General features: G+C 36.2%; 2 protein-coding genes and 1 long non-coding RNA gene across 10 annotated transcripts; 2 read left to right on the forward strand and 1 right to left on the reverse strand.

Annotated features, from left to right (window-relative positions):
* Positions 1 to 1,279: 1,279 nt before the first annotated feature.
* LOC140800787 (uncharacterized) lies at positions 1,280 to 3,568 on the reverse strand. Its single transcript, XR_012111307.1, has 3 exons — positions 3,442 to 3,568; positions 3,102 to 3,328; positions 1,280 to 2,034 (listed from the first exon to the last, which is right to left on the reverse strand). It is a non-coding gene; the product is annotated as an uncharacterized lncRNA (long non-coding RNA).
* LOC140800785 (BTB/POZ domain-containing protein At2g30600) lies at positions 3,326 to 10,125 on the forward strand. 7 transcript variants are annotated; one of them, XR_012111305.1, is made up of 13 exons: positions 3,326 to 3,455; positions 4,365 to 5,167; positions 5,277 to 5,606; positions 5,752 to 5,979; positions 6,699 to 6,860; positions 7,820 to 8,032; positions 8,130 to 8,177; positions 8,265 to 8,323; positions 8,417 to 8,549; positions 8,637 to 8,711; positions 8,780 to 8,868; positions 9,496 to 9,564; positions 9,662 to 10,125. XR_012111305.1 is itself a non-coding variant. In XM_073155635.1 (13 exons), the coding sequence occupies exons 2-13, from the start codon at positions 4,370 to 4,372 to the stop codon at positions 9,878 to 9,880; spliced, it is 2,415 nt and encodes an 804-aa protein (XP_073011736.1). In that variant the 5' UTR covers positions 3,326 to 3,455; positions 4,365 to 4,369; the 3' UTR covers positions 9,881 to 10,125. The 7 variants fall into 7 exon arrangements, 5 of the variants coding, with proteins under 5 accessions (XP_073011736.1, XP_073011740.1, XP_073011738.1 ...); XM_073155635.1 differs by having other exon boundaries at positions 8,788 to 8,868; XM_073155639.1 differs by having other exon boundaries at positions 5,839 to 5,979; positions 8,788 to 8,868.
* A 758-nt stretch (positions 10,126 to 10,883) lies between these two features.
* LOC140801392 (1,4-alpha-glucan-branching enzyme, chloroplastic/amyloplastic-like) lies at positions 10,884 to 19,667 on the forward strand. Of its 2 annotated transcripts, XM_073156493.1 has the most exons (15): positions 10,998 to 11,127; positions 11,892 to 12,019; positions 12,340 to 12,441; positions 12,557 to 12,764; positions 12,908 to 12,977; positions 13,493 to 13,762; positions 13,898 to 14,804; positions 15,079 to 15,195; positions 15,414 to 15,476; positions 16,455 to 16,562; positions 17,102 to 17,203; positions 17,834 to 17,901; positions 17,994 to 18,075; positions 19,109 to 19,225; positions 19,317 to 19,667. In XM_073156493.1, exons 2-15 carry the CDS (start codon positions 11,972 to 11,974, stop codon positions 19,494 to 19,496), a joined length of 2,442 nt encoding a protein of 813 aa, XP_073012594.1. In that variant the 5' UTR covers positions 10,998 to 11,127; positions 11,892 to 11,971; the 3' UTR covers positions 19,497 to 19,667. The 2 variants fall into 2 exon arrangements, with proteins under 2 accessions (XP_073012593.1, XP_073012594.1); XM_073156492.1 differs by lacking the exon at positions 11,892 to 12,019 and having other exon boundaries at positions 10,884 to 11,127.
* Positions 19,668 to 20,805: the final 1,138 nt, after the last annotated feature.

Here is a 20,805-nt window from a genome sequence, read left to right on the forward strand (position 1 = left end):
CCTAGGCGGACTCGAATCCACTAATTGGCACGACAAGTTGTATGAGCACAGGGACGTGAGAGACTAGTCACCTTAAGAACAAGGTGTCGGAAGCATGTTCGATTGTTACGATCCGACCACATGGGTTAAGTCGAGTCAAGTCGAGTCGAGTCAAGTTTGATAATGATCATTGATCATTAGAAGAAATCTGAATTTAGCTAATTATTATTTTCATCCTGATCTTTTATTTAGTCGTTAGATCGCTTTAACTTTCTAGGAGTAGATCATTAGTCGTAGAAACATTCCAACCTTCTAAACTCTAGCCACCTCCTACCTCCAGCAACCACCCTACAATACGACCATCTGCCACCACCCTTGGCCATCCGCCACCTTCCGACAACCGCCACAATGTTAGATATTTACCGTTCTACTATCTCTGACCTAACTTTTCGTCTCGACCTCTGATTTAGGTAAAACCAGAGCCATTAGAACCTTATCTCATGAGGCTATCTCCACCTAAATTTTTATAGTTTTTTTATGTTCGGATTAGTCCAAATCTGGTCTGTAACAAATATATTCTCTTTCTCTCCTCCCTCTTTTCTCTCAAAAGATACATAAAGTAAAATATATATCTATACTGCAAAATAGCACAGAAAAATAAGGCTATACAATAGCTGCATAAGTTTGCACTGCATGGCTATATGTCCATATAATAACTACATAAATTCTTATTGCTACACACTACATGACTCTATATATGCATAATAATTACATAACTCTGCACAATAATTACATAAGTCTATACTACCACACTATATATGGCTATATATTCACATAACAATTATAACTTTGTATTACAATATAGTAAATGGTCATATACTTGCACTAGGACATAAGTTACTATATGCTTATAAATTTTTATTTTTGCAGTATAAAATTAATTTATTATAGGTATTCAAAAATAAGAGTAAGTGCGGACTTAAGTGAAGGAAGTTCTTGTTAAATATAATGTAGTACGAATATATAAAATATTTTAATTTCATATTTATAATAACAATATTATAATTTCATATATATATATATATATTACTACTATTTATCTCCGATCAATGTTATTGTTATCCTTTGGTATAAAATTAAACTAATTTTTAATACAAACTCACTGTTCTTTAAAACTCTAACGTTAAATTTATATCACACCAAATATAATTATTAATTTTTATACTAATTTTAACTAAAAAATTGAAATAGATTATAGTACTATTAGCTCTCTTAAAAATTAGAATAATTGTATGGCTTATTCCACAAAAAGAATATTATAAAGAGAGAGTCATATAAATATATAATGTTTCCAAACTTTTTTCTTTCTGAAAAAATAAACTTCATTAATAAATGGCCAGGGGTCAAGTAAAGTCAAAAGAAAAGAACGGATTAGACGATTAGAACTCAAACCCTCTCCTCTAACACCCGATCACTTGTTCTCAGTGGATGACGAAAGCAAACCCTTCATCATCTCCGTAACCCTTCGGTGCTCCTCCTCTCCCTCCTCCTTCTCTGCTCTCCTCTCGATCGCTTCGATCTCCGCCCTCATCGATCTGAAGTTCTCTAACGCCGCCATTGCTCTCTCCCTTCTCTTGAACGGCTTCGCCATGGCCCGATGTATGCGCCGCTCCTCCCTCCTCTCCCTCCTTCTTCTCTGCTCTCCTCTCGATCGCTTCGATCTCCGCCCTCATCGATCTGAAGTTCTCTAACGCCGCCATTGCTCTCTCCCTTCTCTTGAACGGCTTCGCCATGGCCCGATGTATGCGCCGCTCCTCCCTCCTCCGTCTCCGCATAGACTTCAGTAATTCGGACCTCCGTCGCCGCTCTTCCAGGCGCCGCGTCCTCAGGATAACTGGAGGCGGCGGGTAGTACACCGCACCGCAGCACTCGTATATCTCGGGCTTGTTCAAGTCGAGGTCGAAGTCGAAGCGCGGGTACCTGTTCCCTGATTCGGATTGGGAAGCGACCGCTCTCTCCCAGGGTTCCATGTCGATCGATCGGGGGTTTTGGGAACTGCGAGTGGTTATGGTTTATAATCATTCGATATTGACAAATTAGTTATTAAAGATAATTTTTATCTGCTGATAGTATATAAGATATTTTACATATCTGATTAGATTAATTGAAAAAAAAAATTTTAAATTTAAGTATTTTCTTATTGTTTATTCTTGTAATCGTCTCCTATAACGGGAGCGCCAATTTCTACAATTTCTTATTATTTTATTTTTTTATTAAAAAATAAATAGCTGAGAGAAAAAAAAATGACTAATTTATTTTTATAATTTAAAAAAAATGATCGATACTTTTTGTTCATATGCAAAAGATGAATTTCTATTTGGCTAATATTAGGGTTGAAACAAGCCGAATTAACAATGAGACGGCTCATAGTACCTATAGTTTCGACTTTTCCATCTGACATGTTTAGATGCAACAAGTATTTAGAATCCAAATTAAAAGTCTAGGGATATTTGAAAAAAAGAAAAAAAAAAAAAACCTACCTTTGGAAGTCATATATAATCTTTGGATAACCTTAGAAAAAAAAAAGGCTTTGTTTTCAGCTAGGATTGTAAATTTGTAATCTAGCCAAGCTTAAAAGCATCAGCATTAGATTCAATTTGAATGTATTTGGAGCCTATGATGAGGTCAAGCTTTTATTACCCCTTGATAAAACCTATTTTAAATATGAGCAATGATTTCATACTAACTAATTAGTTACTGAAAATAATTTATATCCTTTATAAATTAAAGAGTATTTTCTTATTACTTAATCGATAAAAAAAATTAGAATTTAAGTATTTTCTTATTGCTTATTTTTATCACTGTTTTCTTAATATGACTGTCAACTTCTACCAATTTATTATTATTTTTATTTTTTATAAAAAATGGATAGTTAAGAGAGAAATAAAATATGACTAATTTTATCCTTACAATTTAGAAAAGTGACTAATACTTTTAATTAATTTTATCTGGTATTATTTAATTTCAACCGTTCGATTAGAAGAGATATATTAATAGTTTTTATTAAATCATTTCGCTTTAAATATTTGTACGAGTATAAAGAAAAGGTCGGTAAAGAGTACTGAGTACGTGATTTGAAAATCCTGCGACCATTGATGCAGGCGATCCGCTACGCCGTGAGAAAGTCCAAAGAAAGCTGACGTGGATCCAGATCCTCTCTAGCCGATCTCATCTTCTTCTCTCGGGAAAAGTAAGAGATCCTCTGTCCCATGCGGAATCATACGCCTGTTGATCCACGTGTCGACTCCAGATCCATCGCTCCAAATTGCCTCTCCGTCCGTCGGAAGATCTAATAAGAAAATAGGACAAGGTGTAAAAAAGAAACGAAAAAGACCACGATAGCGTTGAAGTCCGTACGAAGAAAGAGAGAGATGGAGAAAATAGAAGGGATATTGAGCCGACCGGATCTCTGATCAGTAAGTTGATTGAGTACCATTAGCTTTCCGTTCCTCCGGCGATCCTAGCGTCATCCATGTTCGATTTTCTCTTTCCTCTCTTTTTTCCGCAGAGATTTTCATGGAAGTTTGATAGGAATTTGAGGTCAGTTTTCCTTGTGTGTGGAGGATTTTAGGTAAAAGATCACGATAACAAGTGATCAATATTTTTTCTTTTATTGCAGAAATGAAGCCCTAGATTTGAGGCTTGAACTTTTTTTTATTATATAAAAAGTTATATGTGTGGAATTAACTCTAATACTATCTCGTGGTGGGGCATGGTTTCTTAGTCATATTGGAAGGAAAAGAATAGCTGATGTGGAGAATACTCTACTCGAGATGCTTCTAATTCAGTGATGTTTGTGACTAGGCTCAAATCTTTCCAGTTCTTATTTCTCCTTGATCTATTACAAGGTTTAGGGAAAATAATTCCTCAAATTATATATAATTTTTTTTTTCTGGTGGGAGTTTTCTTCCATTTTCTCTTCTTTTTAAGGAATTTCATATCTCTTCGTTCATAGCCGAAAAAAAATTGAGAGCAAACAATGTTAAAAAAAGAAAAGAAAAGAAAAATCTGAGTGTCTTTTTCTAGGAATCTGGTATCCTTATCTTCTGGTGGAAAAAAGAAAATTTTGTGGGTCCTTTGTTTTGACAGGAAACATAGACTACTTGTAGTGCTACTATTTTGCAGCATTATTTTATTCTTTTAGTTTGCCCACTTGCTATAGATATTATTGTTGCTGGATAAGATGTAGGTTATAATTGAGATTATATAAATGTTATGAAACCTTCCTCCTCCTCATCTTGATTCATTTCAGAGATCGACCTAAGAAAAGCCCTTGTTTTTATATCTTCACTGGTGTTAATTCTTCCTTTTTTGGGTTTGATCAGGAAATATGGGTGTCGAGAAACAGAAGTTCCTTACTGTTGCTCCTTTCGAGTGTGCCTGGCGTGAGGAGCTGAGATTTAAGGAGGCCGGTCGTGGATGCATCGCCTTCGATGCTTTTGCTCAAAACGATGTTACTTTGGTTTTCCGGGAGCAAGTAGGAAGCCAGCACTACCATTACAAGATGGACAACAGTCCTCACTATACTATAATTTTGGGTAGTCATAGGAATCGAAGATTGAAGATTGAAGTAGATGGGAAGACTGTAGTGGATGTTGCTGGTATTGGGCTCTGTTGTTCTTCAGCATTCCAGAGCTATTGGGTCAGCATATATGATGGGCTAATAAGTATTGGCAAAGGAAGGCAACCTTTCCAGAACCTTGTTTTCGAATGGCGGGACACAGCGCCCAATTTCAACGTTCAGTATATCGGGCTAAGCAGCTGGGACAAACATGTAGGTTATAGAAATATCAATGTGTTGCCGTTGACACCACATCACAATAATCTCTGGAGCCATATTGACTACAGAGAGTATGAAGCAGATGCTAGTGGAGATGAAGGGCCTGAAGAAGCAACTGATGGCTTTGAAAAGTGGGGTCTTGCAAACTTTCTGGAGAATTGGGATCTTTCAGATGCAATATTTGTGGTTAGTGCTGAAAGAAAAGCTGTTCCTGCCCATAAAGTTATTTTGAGTGCTTCTGGAGATTTTTCTTTTAATTTAGCTGGTGGAAATGTCATTCACCTTCTTTCAACTTCATATCCTGTTCTCCATGCTTTTCTGGAGTATATCTATACTGGTCGGACTCAGGTAAATCAGCCATTCTTCTTGCTCACTCCATCTACCTGTATGCTTCTACTTTCAAGTGGTGTTGCTACTGTCTCTAATACTGCTTCCTTAATTTCTTTCTGGGACCTAGATAGTAGAAAAGCAGCTAAACTCTCTGCGGGACTTGAGCATACAGTTTAAAGTTTCTCCATTGATTAAGCATTGCGAAGAAATTATAGAACGTTTTAAGACGAGCAAGAAATTATTTGACTCTGGTAAGAAAGTGGAAATAACAAATAGCGGTTACCAAATTCGCCAATTCAATGTGTTTCCATTTGAAGTACCAGTTGATGTGCAAAAGCTTAAGTATTGCCTTGAAACTGGTGAACATAGTGATGTAAACATATATGTAGACGGGTACGGTCTTGTTGCACGGTCACACAAAGTCATTCTAAGCTTGTGGAGTGCACCGTTTGCTAAGGTATGTCCATCTTTCTTGTCATCTTATTTTGTTTTGTTTGTATGGCTCTTCTTTTGTGCCTTTGATTTAAATGCCTGTTTGTATAATTAGGATCCACTAACAATCATCTTTCCTTTTATAATTCTCGGGAATTTGATACCAGCAGATGTTCACGAATGGAATGATTGAAAGCAGTTCTTCAGACATATCTTTCAGGGATATGTCGTCTGAAGCTTTTTATCTTATGCTTCAGTTTATGTACAGCGGCCAACTTGACCTGGATACTGCAGAAATCAGTCCCTTATTAATTGAACTGCTCTTGTTGGCGGACCAGTTTGGTGTCACTATCCTTCATCGTGAATGCTGTAAACGAATATTTGAATATCTGACCGAGGTAATGAATGATTGATAAGTTGCCACCTATCCAGTTTGTTCGATTATTTCATTGGTAATGTAATATTCATATCTTTCCCTTCAATTATCTTATGCTCTGCTCATATTATATATAATGCCAATAGAAGAATGGTGAGGTAACTTGCTTGTGCATGTAATTCATATGCCCCAGTAAATAAGGTAAGTTTTCTAATGTTTAACTCAAGACATACTAATAAGTGGAAAAAAGAACTCAAAAAAGACTAAGACGATATTGTTTCCTTGAAAAAGAAATGATAAAAATAACCATGTTTGATTTCAGCAATAGCGATGAGGTTTCACTTATCAAGGGACTAAGGCGATATTATTTAAATATCCTTCTTTTGGTTAAAACTTCTAATCTTTTTCTCCTGGAACCTATAATTCAAGAACTTTTGTTCTACCTATATGATTTACCGGAAACCATATTTTATTTATATGCAAAGATATGGCAACTTACGTGGTGGTGATGAGCGTTTGTACATCAGGCCATTAGAATAACTGCCTCAGGGGTGACCTATACAAGATATTGATTCATTTTTTCATGTACATATATATGCAGGATTGGTGTTGTCCTACCGGAAGAAGCTCATCCATCAAGACTTATTTCTATTTTTCCAATTTAATGGACAAGGCTTCCTCAGATTTTGGAGAAGTTGCTAGGTGCTTGATTTGAGACTAACTTCTCAAAATTTGGTGCAGGATACAGTTTGTCCAATTTTACAATCAGTTTCATCAATCCCGTCTTGTAAACTGCTCGAGGAAACATGCAAGAGTAACTTCTCAATGCACTTTGATTATTGCACTACTGCCAGCACCGAATTTGTGTTGTTAGACGAGGCAACATTTAAGAACATCCTTGAGGCAAGTTCTGTTTCCATGTTACAATAACTGGTTGGCTTGTTGCATAAATGGTTATAGTCCCCTTCCCTTTCCCAGACCGCGCACTAGCGGGAGCTTTGTGCAATGGGATACCTTAAAGGTTTCTCCAATTCTGTTGGCACTGACAAGAATGACATTGTTTCATGTTTAGTTTTAAAGGTGGTTCAGGGGATGTAAAACACAGTGGAGTTCAAATCTGACTCCCAGACATTGTTGCATCTACATATTTTATGATTGCATATCTACTATATGTAAAGTAAACTTATTCATTCACTCCCAATTAATTTGATAAAAAATGGGGAGTTCTTATGGATACAAGATCCTCGTATCAGGAACCTTGGGCACATGTGGTCATAATAAGGAACAAGATTCTGAAATGATCAATTATAAGATGGCGTTTCTGATAATCATTATAGAAACTGTAGGTTTCATAAGTGGTAAATTGTTCATTTTTGTAATTCATCATGAGTTGTATCTAAGATATAATTCGAAGTAATCCAGGTAAACTCATTGATTAGATGTGTAGTACCCTGTTGCATTATCCTTCTGTGAAAGGTAATATATATGTTGGTCAAGACATATGTTAAAAAAGGCAATGCCACTAGTGTGTGATATTGATGAAATCCATATCCAGGTGAAAGCTGAAAGAGTTTAGTGTAGTAGAACATAAGTTTGTACTATTACTCCACTGCATGCAAATTTCCAGATACTTAATGATAGTACCAGTACATATATCAACTACTAGTGCATCATTCCTCTGAATCTAGCTAACCCTGATTCCTTTTTTGGTTGTAAAGACTAAAGACCCATAATGATTGTGCAGTATCAGTTAATAGGATAAAATGTTGGAAGTTTAGAACATAATATGATACGAAAGTTTTATGAATTTAGGCATGGTTGTTTCTGTGAATTATTAGTCATGCTAAAAATGGATTTTGCAGCATGCTGATATGACTGTAACATCAGAAGAAAAAGTACTGGATGCAATTTTATTGTGGTGCATGCAAGCCCGTGAAATCTATGGCTGGGCCACAGTAGATGAGCTTTTAAGTTCTTCAACACCTGACCATATTTTTGGAGAGAGGCTTTCTTCAGTTGATATTCTATTGCCTTTTGTGCGGTTTCCTTTAATGCCATCTCTTCTACTTCAGAGGGTATGTTTTGCAGGCTATGAGCTTGGAGTTGGACTTTTCTTGAGAAACATTTTCATAATTTTTCCGAATGTTAATGATTTGCATTGCCTTTCTGCAGCTAGAGAATAGCAGGCTTAGCAGCCAGATCCCTGTATTCGGGCAGTTGGTCAGTTATTGGCGTCATGAGCATATCATTTTGATATTCTCACCCTTCCTCGACGTTTAATTTAAGTACCATCTTTTTCTATGACAGGTGAAGGAGGCTATTCAATATTCTTGCACAGGATTGCCAATGCCAGCAATTGGTCAGAGGTGATTTTGTACTTAAATTTCAACTAGGTGATTATTTTATACTAAATTGCAAGTTGAATTAGTTATTTGAGCTGTATTATTTTCTTTCATTAGTGTGAGGTTTCAACATAGACCGTCAAGCTATAAAGAGCTCCAATATATATGTGATGGTGATAACAATGGAGTTATTTATTATGCTGGAACATCGTATGGAGAACACCAGTGGGTGAATCCTGTTTTAGCTAAGGTAAATTTGAATGTACTTTCTTTGCTTGAATTCAAGATAAAATTTTCTTTCTGTAATTTTGACTTGACTTATCTTTGTATATTCCAGAAAATTGCTGTGACAGCTAGTAGTCCCTCTTCTAGGTACACTGACCCAAAAGTTTTGGTGTCAAGGGCATATCAGGTATGAATATTGATATCCTTTGATGACTAGTATTTCCTTTATTATCTTGGACGATAACTATGATCTAGCTTTCTAGGGGACCTCCTTTGCTGGACCACGTTTTCAAGATGGCCACAATTGCTCATGGTGGATGGTAGACATTGGTCAAGATCACCAGGTCAATTTCAGCAACCCATTTGAAATATTGAAATTGAGATTTCTTAATCTCTGATCAGGATGATTTTCTTTAAAGCACAACTTATGCATCAATTTTTTCTTTGAAGGAATTTCAGGATATTCTTCTTTCACATACACATTAAATCCTTCAGTAGAACTGTTAGATTGTTCTGTGTTTCATCATTCATGCTCTTCAACTCTGATTAATATAGTCAAACAAGTTGATAGATTTGATGTAGTAGCAGAAGCAAAATTCATTTCTATGCCTTTGGGACATGTAAAGCTGTATGTTGGCTTGAAGTTTGATCCAAAACTGAGATGTTTCGCCTAAACTTCTCTGAGTGTTGTTCCCACCCGACCTGAAACCGTCAAAACAGCTCTAATAACAATTTTTTAAAGTATGTTTCAGATTCTGAACTGGAATTGGCTTGAATCTAGCTTATGTTTCTTCATGTATTTAGATCGCTATTCATTCCTCCTAGTGGTCTCAATATCTTGGTCATGTTTCATATTCTCATTCCTTCCAATTCTTGGTGCCTCCTATTTTGTTCTCAAGTATATATTCCTGAATGCTGTTGTCATGGCTAGCTTAAGACAAATTATTTGTGCTCCTGCTCCATGATAACAGCTTATCTGCAACTACTACACCTTGAGACAGGATGGCTCCACAACTTTCATGAGATCGTGGGCTTTCCAGGTGAATCATTTTGTTCTATAGCATTTCTATAAAGCAAGAAAGAAAGAAAGAAATAAAAAACATCTTGAGATTCAGAAACTTTTGAAATCTTTATCAGGGATCTATGGATGGAGAAAACTGGACTAATTTGAGAGTTCACGACAACGACCAGACTATCTGTAGGCCTGATCAGTTTGCATCATGGTCGATAAATGGACCTACCGCCTTGCTTCCATTCAGGTTCTTCCGTGTTATTTTGACAGGCCCTGCCTCGGGTGATTCTAATGTGTGGAACCTTTGCATTTGTTTCATCGAACTATACGGTTATTTTCACTGAAAGAACCTGTGTTTTTCGCTGTAACTAATCCCTAATTTAAAAAAAAGAAGAAGAGAGAGTTCTTTTCTAATGTCTTGACTTTTGCCTGTGTACTTGTGTTTGGGGAGTTCTTTTGCACCCTGCCCCTGTGGGTTTTTAGTTCAAGATTTGGCTTGAAGAGAAGCATGTGGGTTTGTGAGTTCTTGATTGGTTGTCTGGATATTGAAATGAATGTTTATGGCTCTATATTAGCCGAAAATTTTGTACTCGAGTCTATCCTTGTGGCAATTTTTCGGAGCCCCTTATTATGATCTTCGTGGGCCGCAAAGTTGCAACTTCCGGAAGTCTTATTCCTTTCGGCTTGAAACATAGTCACATAGAGCAATGATTTGGAAAATTGCAAAGAACAGGGACTTGCTCAAAAAAATTCTTTAAAAAAAGAAAGAAAAAGTCAACATAGTTGCAAACTGGAAGGACTAAAATAATTTCTTTCACAAGCATTAATGCTAAGGTTTCTGGAGGAGTGCAATGCTCAAGGAGACAAGGACTATAAACCACAATTAAGAACTAATACGAATCAATTAGATTGAAAATAGGGTAATTTATAATATATCCTCTTTGGCTCGATTTTATTATACTCATCCACGTAATCTTTCTATAATTTATATTAAGTTATAATCGTTAGATTTTTGATTGGAAAGTATATTTATCTCTTACCATTCCCACCGCTGATTAACTTAGATTTACAAAAAGTTTAAACTGTAAATTATAAACGTATTCTATTATTATTTTTCTCTCGTATAACTGAACTTATGCTCTAACTGTAACATTGCCGAATCCTACCGTAAACGAGAACACGACAAAGAGTCAAAGAGGAGATGACATCTATCCATCTGGCTCAGCGAGATGGCAGTCCTCGACCGTGAATTTCTCACACGTGTTACTTTCTGTTTTGCACGGCGACCTTTCTCTTTTTCTTTTCACTTTGGCCCCATATAAGATTCGTAAATATCACACCCACCCTGCTTGTTTCTAGCGGAAGCCTGAGCGCGAGGGCGAATGGGTCCAAAACTCCAAACTAGGAAGCAAAAGGCTGAGTGAAACGCATTAAATATCCCTCTTGCGCTCCGAATGCCGCAGCGAGAAGGTTGTGAAAGACTGCGAGAGTGTGGAGAAGAGTGTTAGGAAGCGAAGAAATGCTCTGCTATTCGTCTCCTCTGTTCCTGCATCAAACACCTGGTCGGCATAGCAGGAAGACTTACCGAGAGGTATGGTTTTGCCATCTTATCTTTCTTTTCTCTTACCTTTTTTTTTCAGGCATTTGGAGTGGATCACTTCGGGATTCTGTTGATTTCTTTTGGTTTAAATGATTGATGAGTGCAGTCATGCTTAGATGATGGCATTTACGGAGTGCGGTAGTACGATCTTACTGCAATTGGGATTTGGCAATTGGCTAATTGTTTTTGGCTTTTTTATTGTTATTTTTTGTTGTTGCAGTACGATCTTCCATTTGATCATTTATGGGTAGACTGGCTAACTGGATCGTGCCTTAGAACAACAATAATAATAAAGAATGTGTTATTTATTTTAATTTAATAGCTTCTTGAGCTGTGTTTTATTAAAGTACAACGATCTTAACTGGGTTTTGAGATTTCTTCAATATGATGGCTATTTTTGTTGCTGTGTGCGTTATTGTTTAGTAATGTTTCGTTTGATCATTTATGGGTCGACTGAGTAACTTGATCATGCCTTATCTAGTAAAGAGTATATATTTGATTTTATACAGGGATAATTACAGTAAGACACCAAGAACTATTGCCCACTTTCATATGTACCGATATCTTCCTTTTGGTACACATTGATCCCTTGAATATGAAAAATATCTAACCTCTCTAACGGTGCTAACGAAAAACATTAAATAACTATTTTACCCTCAACTTTCGTCTCTATTCTTTCCTTCAAATGAGGGTAAAAATGATTCCTAGAGAGCTTAAAGTTGATTACGTGACATTTGTATGCCATTTTTTAACAGAAATTCTGGCAAATAACTACCGGAAGGAGTATTGCAGAGTTTTTCCATACTTGAGGGAGCCAATATGTCATGAAAATCAAATGAAGGGGTCTATATTGAAATGGACAATAATTCAGGGGGTTGTAGATGTAATTATCTCTTCTGTACATTGATTATATCATAGCGATGGCGATAGGTACATACTACATAAATATAAGTTGTAGAACGAGTGCCATATGCTAACTTGAGGAAAGATTTGCAACTCAAATTTTGTTACAAAACCTCAGTACCTATAAAAATCTGACTGTTGCTATAGTACCAATTTGATAACTTGCTTTAAGCAACAACTTTGATCTTTTAGATTATTTAAATTAGCACATACATTATGCAAATGTCCTTAAGATGTTTCTTTCTTCTTCTTTTTTTTTTTTTTTCATGGTGTCACCCATTCTCTTTCCACCACTTGCAGGGTTTAACTCCTCAACTGCAGTTAAGTGCCAATATATCATCCATAAGATTTCCTACAAAATATCCCTTTTGGTGTCCACATGGACTTTTAGTAAGTCCGAAGGTAAACTGCTTGAGGATCTTGTCACTACAGATAACGATCTTCTAGACAATCATAGACCTGAACTTTCCTTTATATGGTTATGCTAATTGCTATTGAACTTTAATATGATTGCTAGGTTGAGCAGGATTTTTCAACTGCGACTATGTTGAAGGACAGGTCATCTATGACACCTGTAGAGGAAGATGCTGAACATCTTGGAATATTTGATGTGGATCCATCTTTGAGACAATTTGAAGACCATCTGATAGATAGATCAAATAGATACATTGAGCAAAAATCATTGCTTGAAAAGTATGAAGGAAGTCTTCAGGATTTTGCCCAAGGTTAGATTATACTAGTAAGCACTGGACATACTTATTGCTAGATTAGTCTGTTTTTAGAAATTAGAAGTGCCTCACAGGAGAATCAGTCTTTACCATAAAACTATCTCTGGTAATGTGGTCCTGTTTTCCTGTACCTTTTGTAGGCTACCTGAAATTTGGCTTTAACAGAGAACAGGATGGAATTGTCTACCGTGAATGGGCTCCTGCTGCACAGTGAGTTTTCAGGCCACATGCACTTTTATCTTCTAAATCTGGTTAATTACCTTCTTTCCTACCATTAGCAACCACACTAAATTCACATATATCAAGTCTAGTAATTTCTGTGATGTTCAATATTCCACAACTTGGGGTTTTCACTTGGGCCAAGACATCTTGGTTGAAGCCAATGAAATTGGTGTTTTTTGGCCAAAATGTTATAGTGATGAATATGGTTAGCTTGTTTCCTACTGAACAAATAAGCCTTCTGAATAAATCGGTGGCCAATCTACAAGTACAAATTAACACTCAAAAGTATCTTAAGTTTACAATCTAGAGAGCAGAGACACTTTATGAAGTCTATGGACCACTTAGTCTGTGTTGGTCGACCAACTCATGCACATCTTGATGGAAGACAACGAGATCAAATTTATTTCTTCATCGCACTGCCTTGACTTTGATGATTCTGTTCATGTACTTTCAGATTCTGAAGCATACATAACATTGTTGAGCGTTTCATGTTGTTAACATAGGGAAGCACAACTTATTGGGGATTTCAATGGCTGGGATGGCTCTAACCACAAGATGGAAAGAAACGAGTTTGGTGTTTGGACAATCAGAATTCCAGACAATGAGGGCAAACCTTCCATCCCTCACAATTCCAAAGTTAAATTTCGCTTTAAGCACGGTAATGGAATATGGGTTGACAGGATTCCAGCTTGGATTAGATATGCCACTGTTGATGCTACTCGATTTGCAGCACCATATGATGGAGTTTACTGGAATCCACCGCCTTCAGAAAGGTCTGAAGCCTTGTCCTCATGTTATATGAAAGATGCATTGAAAAACACATTGTGTGTATAACTAGATTACACATGTAATTCATCAAGTAGTTAAAACATTATCATAATACATTCTTTTGCTGCTCTCTCATGCAGGTACATATTTAAATATCCCCGCCCTCCAAAACCTGCAGCTCCACGTATATATGAGGCTCATGTAGGGATGAGTAGCTCAGAACCACGTGTAAGCTCATACAGAGAATTTGCTGATGATGTGCTGCCTCGCATACGAGAAAATAACTACAACACTGTTCAACTAATGGCTATTATGGAACATTCCTACTATGCTTCTTTTGGGTATCATGTCACAAACTTTTTTGCTGTTAGTAGTAGATCAGGAACACCAGAGGATCTCAAGTATCTGATAGACAAAGCACACAGTTTAGGATTGTGTGTTCTGATGGATGTTGTCCATAGCCATGCAAGCAACAATGCTACAGATGGACTAAATGGGTTTGATGTTGGACAAAGCACTCAGGATTCCTACTTCCATGCCGGGGAAAGGGGTTACCACAAGCTTTGGGATAGTCGATTATTCAATTATGCTAACTGGGAAGTTCTGCGATTTCTTTTATCTAATTTGAGATGGTGGTTGGATGAATTCATGTTTGATGGTTTCCGATTTGATGGGGTGACGTCAATGCTGTATCGTCATCATGGTATCAACACTGCATTTTCTGGAAACTATGGCGAGTATTTTAGTGAGGCAACAGATGTGGATGCCATTGTTTATCTGATGTTGGCAAATCAGTTGATTCATAACCTTTTGCCAGATGCAACTGTCATTGCTGAGGATGTTTCAGGTATGCCGGCTCTGTGTAGACCTGTTTATGAAGGTGGAGTGGGTTTCAACTACCGTTTGGCCATGGCTATTCCTGATAAATGGATTGACTTCTTGAAGAACAAAATCGATACTGAGTGGTCGATGCAAGATATTGTTTTGAGTCTAACTAACAGGAGATATAGTGAAAAGTGTCTCGCATATGCGGAGTCTCATGACCAGGTACATCAATGTAGTCCATTTGAATTATCCCAGAAAAATTTGTGTAATAGATTTAGTACTCAGAACTGTTTATAGGGCAAGTTAAAACTGGAAACTTGAAAAGTGGTATGCAATAGATTCTTTAAGATTTAAATAACTAAATCCTTTCAAAAGGAGTTCTGATGCGCTAACACCTGAAATAACTTGATCTCCAAATTTACAACCTGGAGAAGGTTTAAGGATTTCACTTTTATCTCTATGAATAATTTTCAAGAAGTTCCATCTCTTTTTGCAGTCTATTGTAGGAGACAAAACAGTTGCTTTTCTGTTGATGGATAAGGAAATGTATTCTGGCATGTCGGATTTACAACCTGCTTCACCCACAGTTGAACGAGGGATTGCACTCCATAAGGTTTGCATCTGGGCTTTTATGAGTTTATCTAAGTAATTCATTTAAAGTTAATAAATGTGCTGGTCATAACTCGTAACTAATTAGTTCTAAGTGCTTTATCTATGTTAGATCAATAAGTAATTTCACAGCCTTACCATTACTGTGCCATTATTCAGATTATGCAATCCACCTATCTTTTTTTTTTCTACATGTCTTAAGTCATTAAGAATTCATTGCAGATGATTCACTTTATAACCATGGCTCTGGGAGGTGAAGGCTATCTTAATTTTATGGGAAACGAGGTAATATTTAGGATTTCAATATCTTTTGTTAGATTATCTTGCTAGTTGCTCGTAACTTACTGAATGTGAAAGTTTTCTTCTTTTACCTTGTTTGTATAGATTATTAGTAGGTGTTTTATCTGGTAGATATTTATTGATACCTGTAAGGAAGGTGACATAAATAGGAACTGGAAGAAAGTAATCATAATTCTTATTATGTGAAGATTTCTGATAGGGAAAATTCACTATTTAATCATGATTATCTGCATTTAAGAAAATATTTACTACATAATTAGGGAAGAACTCAAGAAAGTCTCCTACGCATCTGCAATTTGAATAAATCTACATCACAACTTACTATGAAGTTTTTTCAACCTAGTTTTTCTAAGAGATATATAGTCTATGACTGTTCAGAGCAAGTATTACTGGATGGGAACACAAGAAATTTTCAGAAACAGATCTAAACCCTCACATGTTTCCTCATGAATAAACAAATTTTGCATAAGCCATAAACTGCACAAAGTTTGTGGGTTATATTAACTTGAGATTTGTACTCACTTGTCTTGGCAGGTTGCCCGATATTTAAAGGGGAAGTTTGACAACCTTTTTTGTGCTACTTCTGATTGAGAATCCGTTACATGTTTCATGCATTATGTGTTTTTCTTTTGAAAGTACACATCATGATTCAGTCTGATTATCTCTAAAAGATGGTTGGGCTGCTTTCCTTGTTTGCAACCGTAATCCTCTTCAAAAATTTAAGTTCTAAACAAGGAATAGAGGTACAAGAGTATTAGCATTTTCTCCTTTGTTTTAACTGTTGAAGTGGTGTATCTGATAGTTTTTCAGAATTCTTCTGGTAATAGTACATAAGAGAATGAGACTGGAAATGTGGAATTTGTGATGTTTACTGAAATACTGGAACTTTAATCAACATTGGTTGGTTTTTTTTTTCTACTTGTAATCTATTTACTCCATATGTCTAACATGCGCTTGCTATAGTTTGGCCATCCAGAATGGATTGACTTCCCAAGAGAAGGCAACAGTTGGACCTATGATAAATGCAGACGCCAGTGGAACCTTGTTGACACTGATCACCTCAGATACAAGGTCTATATATGTCTTCAGACTCTTCACATCAGTCATGAATTCCTTGTACTGGGTATTTGGTGCATCTTTGCTTTATTTGTTGATTCATGCTCATTGACGAAATCAATTTTTCTATTGATATTTTGAAGGCCGTATATTCGGATTTATTGGTCTAGATTTGTCTTTACATATCTTTATAATTCTTGGTGGCTTGTACTTAGCTATTGCAATGAGGATAGCACCATTGTTTGTCTTGAGATTTTTAAACCTATTGATTATCTCTGTCAATCTTTTCGTTACTTGTGCTGGATTGTTTCTGCCATGCAATGTGAAGTACAATGTGGCTTGTCCTGGATCATTATGTTCATACAGATGCAAATGGCAGTGGTATCTTTATCCAAAATGCACCACTATAATAGACTTGAGCCACCCTTTTTCACAGAACATTTTAATGTTTGTTCTGCTTATTCTATCACACTGTTTTATTTTCTAGGTATGCTTTTTTCCATGTAGAGTATATGTCTGATAAAGCATCTTTCTTTTGTTTGGAGTGGAGACAGTACATGAATGCATTTGATAGGGCGATGAATTTGCTTGATGAGAGGTTTTCATTCCTGTCATCAACAAAGCAGATAGTGAGCAGCACAAATGAGGAGGACAAGGTAAAATGTTGCATTTATGTTTTCGTACATCTTTCTTTGTGTGCTTTTTTTATTATCACATTTCTTTGGTACTTTATTCTTTTTTACTGTACCTAACAATGACATTATCTCAATGGGTTGAAGGTTCTATTCTATTTTTTGAGAGATAGGAGGTTCTATTTTATTAGAATTGATAAAACACTATTGATTCTTTTCTTGTTGTGGCTATATGAAATACTTATTTATGAACTCACGATCTAGAATATTTGCCTTGCTCTTTTTCAATTATTAAATTACATACTGATTGGGCCTAAGATATGAAATAAGAAAAATACCAACTATCAAGATTTGGATCATTTTGCTCCCCTCCCCCTCCCCCACCCTGCATCCCCCTCTACCTCTCCCCTTCCCCCTCCCATTTCCAACCCTGAATCATGGTAAACAATTAATTAGGAGCTGACACGTCTAATACATAGTGTCTATCTTGTTCCTCTGCTTTTTTTCTAATCTGAGGTGTTTATGTTAGTGTGTATCTATGCAAGATTACATACTTACTATAGTATTTGCTAAAAACTCTATAGAATGAGACTTTACTTATTTTCACTTCATTTACTATTAAAGATTGTTTTATCGACCATATTTCATCTTCAGGTAATTGTTTTTGAACGTGGAGACTTAGTTTTTGTGTTCAATTTTCATCCTGAAAACACCTATGAGGGGTATGTCTCTATATTTGTACTATGGCCTTAGGTTTCTTGCTCACTGTTGATTAACTTGAACAACATATCTGCCTCTTTTACAACACATACAGGTACAAAGTTGGGTGTGACTTGGCTGGAAAGTATAGAGTTGCATTGGATAGTGATGCTTTTGAGTTTGGTGGATTTGGAAGAGTAAGTTGTCATTTTGTTTTTCAACATAGTTTGCTACAAACAGCTTGAATTCAATTTCCCATGCAGCCATCAAATTGGATTTGATTCTCAATAGGATTGAGAGAGAAGTGTTCTTTATGATTTTTTCACAACATTAAGAGAAAGAGTGTGAAGATAAACTAATACACAGAAATACATATAGCAACATAACTATCCATTGTCTAATAAAACTAAATTTAAAGGTAAATTATAAATTAATCTTTGCCTAAATTATAAAACTATCCTTCTCCTTCTATTAAAGTTACTCATCGTATCCTATCCTTCAAACTTAAACCCAAATATATTTTCACTCTCTGCTATCCTCTATCACCTAAGATTGCAACTCAACTTTTAGTTATTGTTTCTCTATCACTATGTAATACATGATTATGAAATGAAATATTACAATCATCTTAAAAATATGGGTAAAGAATTTATTGTTGCTCAAACAGTGGGATAATTAATATCACATGGATATTACAACAATTTAATTACTCTATTAACTGACGCTTAGTTTTTTCAGACTAGTCTAGGCTTCTGGGGGCAAAATGATATGAATAAAAGTTTAGGGGCTATTTTGATTTTAGGCATAACCACTAAGTTGTAATTTGTAATTTATCCTAAATTAAATTAGTATCTTACTTTAACCAAGATAGATCATGTAGGAAAAGGTCCACAAAATTATCAAATAGAATGTTGTTCCATCAATGCTTCTAAGCAATGCTCTTTTGCTCATCTTGTAGTCTTCTTTTAAACTTCATCACCCTATAGTTGTAGTGAACTTCATTAGCTTTATCTTGCATTTCCAACTTTTTCTTTTTCATTCTTAATAGTTTAAAGCCTGAAACAGTTTTGTGCACAACCATTCATAATTTGCTCTTCGAATCTTAAAAAGAAAAGAAAACGAGACGCTTGATTTAACATGTACACAGAAGATTCACCTTAAATCAAGTTGGATTTTCTGATTTCAATACTCTATGGACAGAAAGTGCATTCTTATTTTGTATGTTTGCAGGTTGGTCATGATGCAGACCATTTTACAACTCCTGAAGGTATACCAGGAGTGCCTGAAACAAATTTCAACAACCGACCCAACTCATTTAAAGTTCTATCGCCACCGCGCACCTGTGTGGTATCATCAATATATTATAATCTTTATTTCAATTTAGTTGTCAAATAATAGACGAACTCATTTCACAAGTATCTATTTTCTGCATTATCAGGCATATTACAAGGTTGAAGAAGAGCCCGAAACCTTTGGAAGGACAAGTAAGACCGAGCAGACGGCTATAACAATGGTGACACAAGAGGCCCCTCTGGAGGAAACTAAGATTCTGGTTCCAGGTGACAGTGGCGAAAAGAGTGTTGCAGAGGAGACTGGAGCCAGTACTCTACTAAAGTGAGCTTTATCATATAATGGAACTGGGATATTAATAAGCTTATCATATTAGCTGTTCATATGTATTACAATAAGGTCGTCAACATTTTAACCTTAGTATATGTTGACTTGTGAATATGTAATCAGTTATCGAAATATATGCTAAACTATCCCTTTTTAGCTGTTATGCTTCAAATTGACATTCTGAGTCTAAGATATAATTAATGTTCTTATCATTAAAGCAAGAAAATAATCTTAGGACTGTGAGTAAAAGACTAAATGAGACAAGTTTGGAATCGTCCCTGATCGTGATGAAGGCCTCCATGGCGTCCTCTCGCATCTCCTCCGGCAACTCGATATGCCTCTTCATATCCCTCATCTTGTAGATCGCCACCTTTCCCCCCAACGTCAACCCGACGGCGACCAGATCATCTCTTCCGACTTCTCCTGTGCCAGTCCGCCGTCGATATCCCGCAAACACGATTGGTCGAAGAGGCTGACCAGCGCATGGATGTGGGCCATCAAGTAGTCGCTCCGACTCCCGGCGGCTGGGCCCCTCGCTGGTTCCGGAGGTGATCGATGGAGGCGGGGGGAAGTGGAAGGAAGCTCTTGATCGAATAGTAAATACTCATAAGGTAAAGTATAAATAATAATAAAAATAAAATACATGGTCTTTTTTTTATATTAATTTCTCCATTTTTTTTAAATTTGGATGGGAAGGTTACAATTAAAGCTTTTGAAAGCTTTGTTTCGTGAACCATTATAGTGAACTGGGATATGAATAAAATAATCATGTGGTTAACCGTTCATGTGCATAGGTTTTGCCAACTTGAGTATGCAGCAAAATTTTAAAACCTTAGTGATATGTTGACTTGTGAACATGTAATCAATTGTCAAAAGGTTGACTAATAGTAGACTCTAATAATGTACTAATGGACCATGGAGAGCCTCTATGGAAAGTCAAAAGTGAGCCAAAAAGAACACCTAGATTGCATGAGATATTAGCTTTGAGATTTGCATTCTTTTGTTTGCTCTCACTCAAGTCTCAGAAGTCAGAACCCAGGGACTTTCATTTTCCTTTCGTTCTTTCTCCTCTCTCCTTCTTTCTCCTCTCTCCTTTTGTTTTGTTTTAGTTTTGAGGAGCATTACCTAGTTCATGTTTGTGATAATTGATAATCAAAGTACGCTACATTTTTACCTTTTTTTTTTTCTAGTGGAAGAGGCAATTGTATTACCTCAAAAAGAGCACAAAAATCCTTTGAGATATCCAAAGAAATAACTAGAGCATCCCTATACGTTAAGCTAACAAAATCGGCAGGGCAATCCCACGAAAA

The sequence above is a fragment of the Typha latifolia genome, chromosome 14 (genome assembly GCF_019914945.1).
Source record: "Typha latifolia isolate L0001 chromosome 14, TyphaL0001v2, whole genome shotgun sequence".
Lineage (NCBI taxonomy): Eukaryota > Viridiplantae > Streptophyta > Magnoliopsida > Poales > Typhaceae > Typha > Typha latifolia.